Genomic DNA, 13,611 nt, shown 5'->3' on the forward strand with positions numbered 1-13,611 from the left:
GAAATCCCTGATTTGTATCCTGCTTGTGCTGCTACCAGAACTATGACAAAATGAGCTCTTGAGAATGAGATTGATTATGACGTTATTCATGTAGCTGAAATATTGATTGGTCAATCGTTTGATGATATCAGTTTTGTTCGTAGAATTGGCCAATCAAAAGCTGTTTATAATAGTGATCCTCTTTATATTACTTCTTCTGTCTATTCTTATCACGGTTTCAAACGACAATATCTCGTTGTCGAACAATGACAAAATTTTGAGATCTCTTGTTTGTTATTTTGTGAAAAGAATGGTCCTTATGAAAATATCGAGACCACCTGAGGTACCCGATGATGACAAGTGATCAGTTAACTATCAGTTAATGTTCCAAAGCGCTACGAGTCTATGCTCTTAAAATAATTAACAGAAAAGAGTGAAGACAACAAGCCTTGTAAACTTTAAAAAAACAATTATTTCCTAGAATATAAAGTGAAAAATGAGAAAAAAGAACTTACGGTATTGCGAATTAAATCCAAATACAAGAATTAAAGACACAAGTCCTAGTAATAAAACGTCCTGACTGCAACTGAGATCAGGTCCTGATGAGATCAAACATTGAAAGCAATCAATGTCTTTATCCAAGAATTTTGCCATTTGTATTTCAAGAGAGAAAATCAATTGAATTCAATACTTTGAAGAAAAATAATTCAGACCAAACTGAACATAATACAACCTAAAGTGCTAAATGCTAAAGCACAACTTTTAAAATCTTCACACTCACAAGATAATATAGTTCTCTGCTTGACCTCATGTCACATTACCATTTTCTAAAAGCTAATAACATCCATTACCTAATGCCAAATAACCCTCTAGAATAGTATAATGAGCCTTGTTTACTTACAACACAATAGCATATAAAATTCAAGTGGGATTCTCCAAAACCCTGACCTTCATCAACATATTTACCACTACCTGGTTACCTGAAGAATAATTTGGTTAATAAGCTCATACAGATAGAGTATAATGAAACTTTGTTTAGTTGTTTATATAAATGACATTTAAAAAAAATTGAAAAGTCAAGTAGGTCAAGCAGACATGAACTCAGTTTTGGACAAGGTCAAGTCCAGCAAATAATGTAACATTACAATAATATGCAATGACATAAAATAATTAAAACTAACAGACAAACAATTAAATTAAAAATACATACAAGAGTTATAACGACAGTCTAGCCCATGAAAATCCCTTGGCTGGTCATTTAGAAGTGAATAAGACTTATCGCTAGAAGTTGAATCATTTGTGTTGACCAAAACGTAAAAATAATATTTGTGAATACTGTAGATCTTGTCCCACTATTCCAACGGTAGGAAAAGTCCAATCAGAAGGTACCTAAGGCTCATATACAACCTGTTCTTGAATCTGACAAATCATTTAGCAGAATAATGGTGAGCTGTGACCCTCTCTTACATAAGGCCAAGTCAGACAACCAATACTTATTGACAATAATACAAGTGTCCACAATATTTGCACAGGCAATTCCTTCGAGGAACTTTAAAACTAAACCCATAGCAAACAATTTGATAAATTTTACACTTTTGGCTTCCCAAATCTTTCCAGTCTGATTAAGGGTAAAAGTTTTATATGTATTATTTTGGAATAACTTATGTATGAATTAGGCATCCAAAAGTTGATATCTTTCGTGTAGCACCCTGAACGTAATGAGGCAGGGAACGATTTTATCCAACTTTGAACTATGATTAGGTCATGTTGCTTTGATAGGAGAAGAAACGATGAAAAGATTGGGATGAAGTTGTTCATTTGCTGTTTGTTGTTTGCTGTTAGGAATGAGTTTAAGAATTATAAGAGTTCAGTTGTTTTGAATAATAATAATAATAATAATAATAATATATCTTTATTTGCAAGAAAGCCACCAGCCCAAATTATATGCAGTATTAAAATATGATACAACCACAAAACAAAACAATCCTAAGATTCACACACTGGGTCTTGACTTTATTGATTTCGCTAAATAAACAGCAAAATTATGTAAGATATTAATACTATTATTGATTCTTTGGATAAAGTTATAAAACTTCATGTGACTTACATCTTAATGAACATGTAAAGATACAGCAGCCTTTCTCAGGTTATCATTCGTGGGATATTTATTAGCAAAGTGAAACTCATATTCTATATCTGCACAAAAAGGCACAGTCATTCAGCATAGGGGATATCTTATTTACCTGCCTCTTTTAGATTCTGTTTCTGAATATACACAGCATGCTACCACTGTCCAAAACGTTCAAACATTGTTTATGATATTGACAACTCCGATCGTATCTGTTTTATTACGGAATCGTAATCTATTAATTTAATTTTATTTTCTATTCAGTTCTTGTTGAAAAATAACTTTACAACGTTGTTTAATCATAAATAAGAAGAAGAAGAAGAATTGAAAACGTAGACTAGATATGAATATTTTTAGTATGAATTAATAACATGATCTGAGTACCAAGCAATATTGGGGAGAAAGAACGAGAGAGAGAGAGAGAGAGAGAGAGAGAGAACACCACTATGCTTAATTATGACATACAATAACTGCAAGTCTTAGAATAATAAATTTAACTGACAATCAAGTGGAACAATCTAATTAATGGTGGGGGGACTTTCAAAAATATGACTACAATATAGTACGGAAGAATGATATTTTTTTCTTCTGTAAATGTACGAAACTGCAAGGAAACTTCTGTACTGCTTACAAATTGGTACCCTTGTCTTCTTCAGTATTCACGTCTTCCGCTTCTTTCCGGATGCGAGGTCTCTTGATTTCAAACTGGAAGAGGAAGATTAAAATACTAATAACACTTATGACCTGATAATACTACTTTCCTTTATCGTATCATTTTGTTAAATGCCACATTTGAAATGTGGTAGGAACGGAATTTCATTATGCATTATGCTATGTAAAAACAAACCAAATTCATGAGAAAACTTCGGTACAATCATAAATACGGCAAAATGAGATTCACCAAGAACATATGCATATTCATATTTAGAAAACAGCAGAAATAATAATATTTATATTCAAACACTGAAACAGAGCTTCAAGTTTGGGCTTCTCCAGCCATATTTGGGTTGTAACCATGACAAACCTAGCTATTGCGCTCGGCTTACGAGGTCATGGTAGTTGACAAAAACGGTGATGGGAGCAAGCTCTCACAGGATTAGAATGATAGCTAAGTAGAAGTGGAGGTTGAGAGTTATGCTGACCATGTTAAACATATTTTGCGCCTTAAAAGATGATAAGACCATTGAAACTTCAAACAGCGTTTTAGCTGACAGATGTCCTGCTTTTCAGCACATTAACTCTGTTCATGACAGTCTGTCTCGAATAAAACAATAGCTTCAACTTTCATGGCTATGCAATAGCGATTGGCACATCGCTCGGCCATTTCTGTAACATTATGAAATAAGTTCGGAAGTAGCAGTAGTAGGAATACACATTATTTTAATGTATTGTGTGACTCGTCTTTGTCGGAGAGCACCACATATGTTACAACAACAAAAAGGCCGAGATAGTACTGACTGTGCCCTGATCTCATTTCGCTGCCATTTTGCTCCATCTGAACGAAGTAGTGCAGTAAATAGTTCTCAGTGGACACTAGTTTGATCCGATGTTTCTTTCCGAACTTGACGGAAATGGCCTATTGTTGCAACAGATGACCAAACAGAAGCCTGGAGCAAAGAAAACCAAACCAAACCGGAATGAAATACTATCTAGGACAGGGGTGTGCAAACTACTGCCCGCTGGCCGCATGCGGCCCGCCAAGGGCTTTCATGCGGCCCGCCAAGGGTTTTCATTCGGCCTAGGAACAAGTCATCATTCGCACTGAATCTGTTTATGTTACTCTGTTTATCAAATAAATGTGCTTCTTTTGAAGTTTAAGTTTAAGTTTTCAATTATTAACAACATATTAACAACTGAAAATTAATTAGATGTTATTTAGAAAAACCTTTTGTTTTTGTTATTTCAAATATTAATTATTTTACTTAATGAACTATGCGGCCCGCGACAAGGTGTAAATTTGTGTATGCGGCACTTGCACTGGAAAGTTTGCCTACCTCTGATCTAGGAGCCAACATTTTCCGGCACTTGATGGCACGGTAAATATTAGCAGTTGCAGTAACAGTAACGTTTTACGGCACCTCAACATAAATGTGGTTATATGGTGGCAACTAGATAAAGTTCGAAAATACGAAACGTAATTACAAACAAGACTGGAGAGATACACCCTTCAAAATATAGAAAAACTTGACGTACCAATTCAAACATTAAAGGTAAAGATGCTAAGACTGAAAATGAATACACAATAAACGATCTATATGATTTCGAAATGGATCTTAAGATAAATAACATTCATAAATGAAAGAAAGCAATCAAATTTACATCTTTAAAGTAAATAGTACAACACTGTATATGAATCAGACATAATCTAGCTGAAATAGTTTAATTGTATACACGTCTAGTATCTTTTTGACATCATTTACATTAGGATATCGTAGTCCTCAATATATTTGACTTAAACACATCCGCTTTACGAAACAAGCGCTAGAATTGTAAACAAAACAATGTTTCGTCTTTAATTTGTTACTCGAACGTTTTCGTAATCTTGGTTAGGATTAAACGAGACAGATTCATGTATAGAAGGCAACTGAACCAAAGTCAGCTGAACATTCTATGACCCGGGTGGCCGAGTCACCTAAATCGCTCGCCTTTCCCTACCACACAGTTTTCATGAAATCCAAATCTTAGATTTACACCACTACTAGTACTTTAAGGTTGACCCCAAACATTTGATGCACACACACACACACACACATTTATATATATATATATATATATATATATATATATATATATATATATATATATATATATATATATATAAGATTTTGAAGCATCACCAAACAAATTCTGTTATGTATATATTTTCTCCTTTTAATCAATTTGTACCTTATATAACCTGAAACAGAGTGTGTTTGTATCTCCAAATACTTGCGACAGTGAAAAACGCTGCAAATTATTTTTAATTATCGAGGTTGGGGTCTAATTCAATGTCGTTTTGTTTTTATTATTTCGTTTCGTGACAATGAGCACATTGTCTAATTCATATTGCATAATAACAAAATATTTAAGTAATATACTTGTTTTAATATTTAAGGTGATCGTGTATATAGTCAACACTTTTATCACTGACACTTGATATTTTCCAATGAGTCCACGTTTTTCTTCTAATCTAAAGTGACTTAATATATTCCGTCTGTTGATTACCGTGGAACTGGAATAGACACCAATTTCAAATTTCATCTATATCTGGAAAACTGTAAAGCTTTTAGTGTCAGAAATTATATTTATTCAATCTGAAACTTGGTCACTTACCTGACCCGTGTTGAGTTATATGTGTTTAGGTTATATCCTTTCTCAATCAATCAATCAATCAATCAGTCAATCAAACAATCAGTCAATTAATCAACCAACTAATCAATCAGTAAATCAGGAAGTTAATTATATTTGTTAGTGTTGCACCGTTGCTTTTTCTAAATAAACGTCGATATCTCGAATTTTGTTGAACATGAGTTTGGTAATGCTGAACAACATGAGTGTTCAGAATATATGCGAGATTTTTATCTTCTTTTAAGGATTTCGCTTTTGTCTTTAATTTTACATACTTTTTACAGAATTTTTACATCTTTGTATTTTATATGCATCTTTTTGAAGTTAACGTTTCCATTTATCTGGTAGTATTTTTCTTCCTAAGTGTTAGAAAATATCATTTTCACCTTTATCTAACTCTAAGGTATTTTGGTGGTTAATTACTTTTAAACACTATCGTATACATACATCAGATTCCTTCCCATTTTTCTTACACTGGATTATCTCCCTTAGGGAAGATAACTCACCCGTTACGTCGGATGGTAACTTGCCACCTGAAGAAAACCCTATGGTAAATCCACTACACTCAATTTACATTGTGCTCACTGTGATCTTTCCTCTTCAATGGCTTAAGTGCACAATGAGAAGAGTTTGCAAAATGGGTAGGAAGAAAAATCAGGAATATGTTTCTTGCGGTGAAGGAGCACAGAGATGACCATGTTACAAGGTAGCAGGCTTATGACGTAAAGCTCATCCGAGACGCCACCAAGTCTGGATATTTTACCCTTGCTTTTTGATGGATTTCAGTATGTGATGGATGTTCTAAAGCACGATTCAGTCAACGTGATCAAGTGTTCAAGAGTGGAGACGATGTAAAACGTTTTAGATGACCCAGGTCAGAACAGTCGCACGGCATAGATATATTCTGAAAGACTAGGAAACGTGAGGAGATTGGTTCTCTTAATCTAGAATCTGAGAAACCCTGTGTATTAATTTTAATTTCAGATGCACAACGACGTATTCACGTATGGTAGGAACCGACTTGGACACAGCATATAAAAAAGTCAGCGTAAGTTACGTTGCATTTTCTGGACATAGTTACAGCTGAATAAAATGTCTGGATTATTTAATGAAAGTAACATTTCCTTCAATCGACCGATTCACATGTGTTTTCTCTGTCATCCTACGCAAAAGATAAACGTTGATGGCATTAAACAGTTTATTTGTTGCTTGCGCTTTAATTCTGCAATTTACCTAATATAAGTAATATTCTTCGCTAGTTAGCCGATCTCCATGAAAATATTGAGAATATAAATTATTTCTTTGTTGCTATTTTACGGGATGCAATAATAATTGACATGGCCAACTGCTGTAATGATACCTCGACATCATTAATATGAATGATTAATGGCAGATTTCGAAGCAGTAAAAATACCCATCAATTTCTGGGGGGTTTGGTTCTGCTCTTCAGCGTTTAGGCACACCTGCTTTCTTTGTGAGTTATTTCAAAGTATTACATTTCTTGCATCGCCATTCGAATATACACTTCTCACTCGCTTGTTTGATTTTATGAGCCTTGCAAATATCTAACGAAAAATACAGATCTGTATAGTATTATTGTAATTGAGGCTTATTGTTCAATAAAATGATATGTGATCCAATACATCAATCTGCAATAGAAATGAGTGGTCTGACATCGGAAAAAAGGAGATAAGTTTGCTCAATCGTCCGCTCAGCTAATTCCAGGATTGCTGAAGACAAGAGTTAACATGTCTTATGTATTCACACACTTTTAGAATATTCATGTGTAAGCCACTTTGTTGGAAGTTAAAGCACATTTTTTCAGTAAATAAAAACAAAACAACATGAAACTGACTGACAGCCCTTTTGGAACCAAGCGGTACGAATACAAACATCGTCATGCTAGACTATCAATATCTCGTTTTCTCGGTCTGAACGAAACTATTACCGCCATTACGACATACATATTTCTTAAACTGATTTCCTTATACATTACCATATTCACTATGTTGTCCATTTACATTACTGAACAATTTCTGTTTACATCCCAGCGTAATACCTTTGTATCAATCTCAATACGATGGTATGGACCCGTCGCTTGAACGAGGTCGCTGCTCTCGTTTCTGGTCAAACCATATGCATTGTCAGGAGAGAAAGATACATTCTGAAATAAAAATTATGATTCCAACGGTCAGTTCGCACAGAACACCTGTTTGATTTTTCCGTGAAAGCTTGTTCATTTTGGAACAAATCAATCCTGAAAAGATGAACAAAACTAATATCGTTTTAAAACATCGAAAAGTTTGATGAACGAGAAACACGTCTAAACTTTGATAAAGCAATTACGACAACAGATTATGCCATGCAATGACGAAGCTTCTACAAGTGGAACCAAAACAAAGCGAAAATTTTATTTATGCTGCATATTTTGGATCACATTTGAGTAGGTATTAGCAAAGTCTATCAAAAGGAAACGAATGGTTTATCAACGCTGCTGGTATTGTTCCTGTAAGTTCGAAGGTATCTGTCTCTTGAGATTTAAATTAGACGTAAAAATCACATAGTGATGTACTGTATAGTAATCATTCAATCAGAACTTGAAGTCATTTGACCCAAACAGACGTTGATATATATATATATATATATATATATATATATATATATATATATATATATATATATATATATAACGAGCGAGCGAAGAAAAAGAACGACATTATCGTATAGTTCTTAAATGTGTGACAGGAAACGTCTTCCATTTATCTTAACCATATCATTTCATAAGATATTTCAGCCCATCGAATTACTAGTATTTGCCGGTAAGTATCATCCTATTTCGAGACTCACATATTATTTTTAAAAATACGTTTTATACGATATATGGAAAAGCAACGTGATGCTGAGATTCTTTGAAGCTTGATCGTAACTGTTGAATATAGTTTTAGACTTATTTTATATATTGTCAGCATTGAAGACTTTGGATGTAGGTGTATGATCCTCTATAATAACGTACCACGGGGATTTTCCCAGCTCCAAATGAATTTTCAGGACGATACATGGACTGGTACACGTATGCACGTTCAAACCATTGCATAGAGTCTGGAATGTTACCAAGTCTAGAAAGGATATTTAAACATGAAAAATTATCTTATCGGAGGATATCGTGCAAAATATATTTGTTTACCCGTCTCCCTGTATGTCTGCTTGTCTCTCTACGAGTACTGAGATTTAACTACATGAAACCTTTAATTTTTGGTAAACTCCCTGGGTTTCACTACTACTTTCCTTCTGCTTCATTTAGCCTAAGGATACAGTAGGATAAATTTTGAATTTACTCTTTGCTTATCGAACAGTGTTATACAATAACCTAGCAATTCATACAGTCCGTCATTGTGTGATAAATTAGCCCCAAGCCATGCATCAGAATCAGTACAGATATAGGGTTGGTTCATCGCACTAAGTCAGTCATATCTGGCTTCCAGCAAACCGCTTAATGGCATGTCCATACCACCCATCATTCCCTCTACCGTCACATCAGGCATATATATGTACTGGAGATGCAGTGGAGTAGATACCTTCATTTCGGAGTATATATTTTCGTGGCTTTACAAATAATGACATAATCCTATTATTGTGAATATTAGACGGTCCGATTTTGTTCATAGTTCGAGCATATTTTTATAGTCTTTCGATTCGTGCCTATAGCAATTCTAAAATTCGCAGATAGGTTCTCAGCAAAAACAATTGTATCTACAGATGAAAGCAATTCAAAGATAATGTGTAGATATAAACATAAAAAATTACATACAAAACCAAACAATATAAACAATGAAATTCTATCGAATGGAAACATCACAATTCTCAAGGAGAAAATACATTTGGATGTACTCACGAAACATCGTCCGATTTATGCTGATATCCTCTGTACTTGTATTTGATGCACATAACACATATTATGAAAACTGCCACGCCAAGTATAGCGCCACCAACTGATGATGTTATCACAACTAGAGTTGATAAAGCTCTGTTCTCACAAAGATTTCCACTGTAGACATAGCCGTAGCTATCAACGGGACATCTGCAAGGATAAAATAAAAAAGGAGACGATTAAGTGTCCGAATTGGCTGAGCTGGTTGACAGAATATATATATATATATATATATATATATATATATATATATATATATATATATATATATATATACGCCGAGATCCACAAAATGAATGTCGTAAGTCTTAATTGCAAGGTGAAAGGTAAATCTGCAAAAACAGATTTGTACATTTTAAAAAGTTTTGCACAAATTTTTTTACTAATTTTGCTCATTGTGAAAATATTCCGTACGTGTCTAACTGTTGGTAGTTACTGATATCATGATAACATGATTTACGAAAATATTTAATTTAATAGAATTTTAGATTGTTATCTTAACTCGCAACAAAAGCGAGACAAATTTCGTCACACAAAGCTGTAGATGCTGATACAATATTACAAAAAGTACGTAAGGTAAGAAGAAAGTAGGTAGGTATGTAAGTAAGAAAGTGGGTAAGTATGTAAGTAAGAAGCTTACTAAGAAATTAAATACGTTTGCTATTATTAAAGAAAGGAAGCGATACAAAATGGAAGGAACAAATCGAGAAAGCAAACTGTTTAAGGATTAAGAATAAAAACAGCCATGTACCTGCATTTCGGAACAGACTCCTCCAGGTAGTCGACATAGCAGGAACCATATACACAGGCGTGTTTAATACACAAGTCTGTACAAAAAACTTGACTACTGTTGTCTTCTGAACATATAAATCCATACGGACAGAGACTCGAAGTTGCAAGTGTACATTTAGTTTTATTTTTCAGGTCAGCTGTGAACATCGGAAAGAAGTTATATATATATATATATATATATATATATATATATATATATATATATATATATATATATATATATATATATATATATATATATATATATATTGGAAGTATTGGCACTCAAATGTATTTATCGTTGGGTATCGTTAAATCATGTGTGTGTGTGTGTGTGTTACACATTTCTGATCACTCAGTGCTGTTTTAAATTCAAAATATGTAATATAGTTTTAAATATAATGCAGAAATTTCAATTTGACAAACAAACCTTGTTTTGGTATCTAGTCAGCATATGAACATTGTCACTCTTACAATGAGAACTATGTATGGAAGAAGCTTCGATAAAGCTGATGAATGGGTAACGAAGTATTCATATATATATATATATATATATATATATATATATATATATATATATATATATATATATATATATATATAAACAGAGAGAGGGAGAGAGAGGGAGAGAGAGGTTGTGACTCGAAAATTCGAAAATCTTATCAACATAATGCAACTTTAAATTGAAAGGGCATGACTAATAATATATTTAGATTTCCTAAATTTTATTATGTTTAAATATTTAGTTTATATTGTTGTTTTTCATTCAAACAACTAATGTTGAACATGCTTCCATTTTGTATATATCTTTTGCAGTGGGTAAAAATAATGTATCATCATCTAAACAAAGTTCTAGCCAAAACTCAATGTATCATCATCTAAACAAAGTTGTAGCCAAAACTCAATGTATCATCATCTAAACAAAGTTGTAGCCAAAACTCAACAAATCTTCGTCTAAACCAAGCATCTTTTATATAAGTGACTCGGGTAATTCATACTAAATTATTAACTGGTTTTATTTGATATCATGCAGTCGGATTTCTAAACACTTTTAATATAACTTTTAACCAAAACATATCGTCATATATTAAATGTAAATGGATACCTATCTCTCTCCCAGTACATAAGCGTTTGAAGCAGTTTTGTTTACTATCAGAATATGTAATAAAAGATTTTCAATATAATGACTCTGATCGTATCTACTTATTTCAAATGCGTATAAAAATGTTAGCAAAACTAAATGGATCAATAAAGAGGTCGATATTCTGACATCTCTAAAATCATAATTAGATCTTCACAATGACATTCTGCTCTGTACAATGATATACTGATATGTACAATGTCGTTTGAAGCAAACAGCTTAAACAGACTGAAAGCCTCGTTTCCATTACTTGCTAGCATTTGAACAGCCCCATTGACATATGTTACTTTATTAGTTGATATATGATGGATTTTGAATAATCTTCACATGTATGATAATTATATATATATATATATATATATATATATATATATATATATATATATATATATATATGTATATATATATATATACATACATACATACATATACGGATATATTGAAACGAGGTCAGTAATTTCCGTTTTAGAATGCATCCTTTCGTTTGTCTATATGTGTCCCACTCTTTCAACAAAACAGAGATTGTAGTAGACAGATTTATGTTTATTTCATTATAATAGACGTATGCTTCTAGAACCCTAATTTGTTTTTGTTTTGTTTCTTCAAATGAAATAAAAGTATCAGAACTGTTAGTAAAATCTTATTAACATTAGCCAGACCCTGCATACATCATCTAGTTCAAACTAATTTATAAACCTTTATACAACCAATCAATTTTAACAAATACATATATTAATTTACATAATAATAATAATAATAATAATAATAATAATAATAAACTATCTTTAACGAGGATAACACATTTGGTCATGGCTGACCCATCTGCCATGTGGTCCTCAAAGTGGGTAGAACTTCACGTACATCTTAATCAAGGGACAAAGGAACAATGAAAGTATTCAGTCAAACCTACCTCAGTTTGCACTCATTGCTTTATCTTCGCTTACATAGACTGAACAATTGTTTTCTATCAAGCTCATTTTTGTTCAAAATATAAAACTAAAACTTACTTACACAATGTTTAGAAAAGTCAACAGAAACAGAAATTAACGCTCTCTTTTCTTTGAAACGTGTTTCTATATACAAGTATAGATAATTAGTATATTTTATAATGTGCCACACTCTGTATTTGTATTCTGCTTGATAGCTAAGAAGAATTCTAGATCATTTTCCCATTCAGTTATTCCATCATTATGACATCAATATTCCAAACACATTGAAAAGAGTAATTCCATGATAGCTTTTTACATCCATCCTTATGAAATGGAGAATTACTCCTTCAAACCATGACTGAAAACTTACCTTCTCGAATAATTTTATTAAACGTTAACGAAGTAGAAATGCACATTTACTAATTCTAAAAAACGATCCGGTCCTAATGTTTTCATATGTTTTGTTTGACTTGATAGCTTTGCGAACCTCGTCTTTTATACGCCAAGGAAACAATTTACATCACGAATTTCACTTTGCACAACCAGCCTGTTGTTCAAACTCCGTTTTATTGCTGTTCAATAGTTATTTTCAAATTATGCGAAAGCCACATTCTGTAAAAATATCGCAAAGACTTCCAAATTCTAATAAATAATTCTTAATATTATTCCAAAAACATTTGTATATATTTATGATAACAATCTATCCACGTGATCGTTCCATCTGTAAACATGTTTTGTTCGACACGTACTTTGAAAGTATAATTGATGATGTCGATAATCATGCGTGGATTTTGACTTTCAGGAGACTAAGCGTTCATTGTTTGAAAACTCATGTTGAATAATCAATATCAGCATATCGGTTGCCTAGGAAAATTTAATGAAGAAGATTGAATTTCAATTTTCCATGTCAATTTTCCTAGTGTTTCTTTTGTACTTGTAAAAAAAGATATACATCTCTACGACATTAAAGGGGCCCCTAGTGGCCAAGTGGTCTAAGGCGCTCTTCGTTACGGATCACTGCCATCTCACCTCTTTCTGCTTGGGTTCGAGTCTCGGATTCGGCTAATGTGCATATGTGAGAAAGCTTGCCAGTAGCTTCTCGTGAGTCGGTGGTTCTTTCCTGGGTTTTCCCGGGTTCTTCCTCCACCATTAATACTGGCCGCCACGTACAGCCTATCGTGTGCTGAAAAATGGCGTTAAACCCTACAGCAACAACAACAATAACAACGATATTAAAATTGGTCTATAAATTATAGAACCTGTATCAAAGCATAAAATAAATGTTTATTAGTGTACGTCGGATAGTACTCTTTCTTCGACATTTTGTGTACATATATGGGTATTTTGGGACTTATTTCCAGAAGGTAATGAGAACATCTTTGTTCGACTGTCTATCTCAGATTCATTA

General features: G+C 33.0%; 1 protein-coding gene across 4 annotated transcripts in view; it reads right to left on the reverse strand.

Annotated features, from left to right (window-relative positions):
- Nucleotides 1-13,611, reverse strand: part of LOC149799710 (interphotoreceptor matrix proteoglycan 2-like) — a 94,827-nt gene that overhangs the window by 28,459 nt on the left and 52,757 nt on the right. For all 4 annotated transcript variants that reach the window (XM_089959080.1, XM_089959079.1, XM_089959081.1 and 1 more), the window contains 5 exons: nt 10,114-10,291; nt 9,327-9,512; nt 8,448-8,550; nt 7,494-7,598; nt 2,739-2,812 (listed from right to left, as the gene is read on the reverse strand). In XM_089959080.1, coding sequence (XP_089815206.1) covers nt 2,739-2,812; nt 7,494-7,598; nt 8,448-8,550; nt 9,327-9,512; nt 10,114-10,291 — 646 coding nt within the window. The remainder of the gene's footprint in view (nt 1-2,738; nt 2,813-7,493; nt 7,599-8,447; nt 8,551-9,326; nt 9,513-10,113; nt 10,292-13,611) is intronic.

Source organism: Sinohyriopsis cumingii, chromosome 5 (genome assembly GCF_028554795.1).
Source record: "Sinohyriopsis cumingii isolate HCF-2022 chromosome 5, ASM2855479v2, whole genome shotgun sequence".
Taxonomy (NCBI): domain Eukaryota; kingdom Metazoa; phylum Mollusca; class Bivalvia; order Unionida; family Unionidae; genus Sinohyriopsis; species Sinohyriopsis cumingii.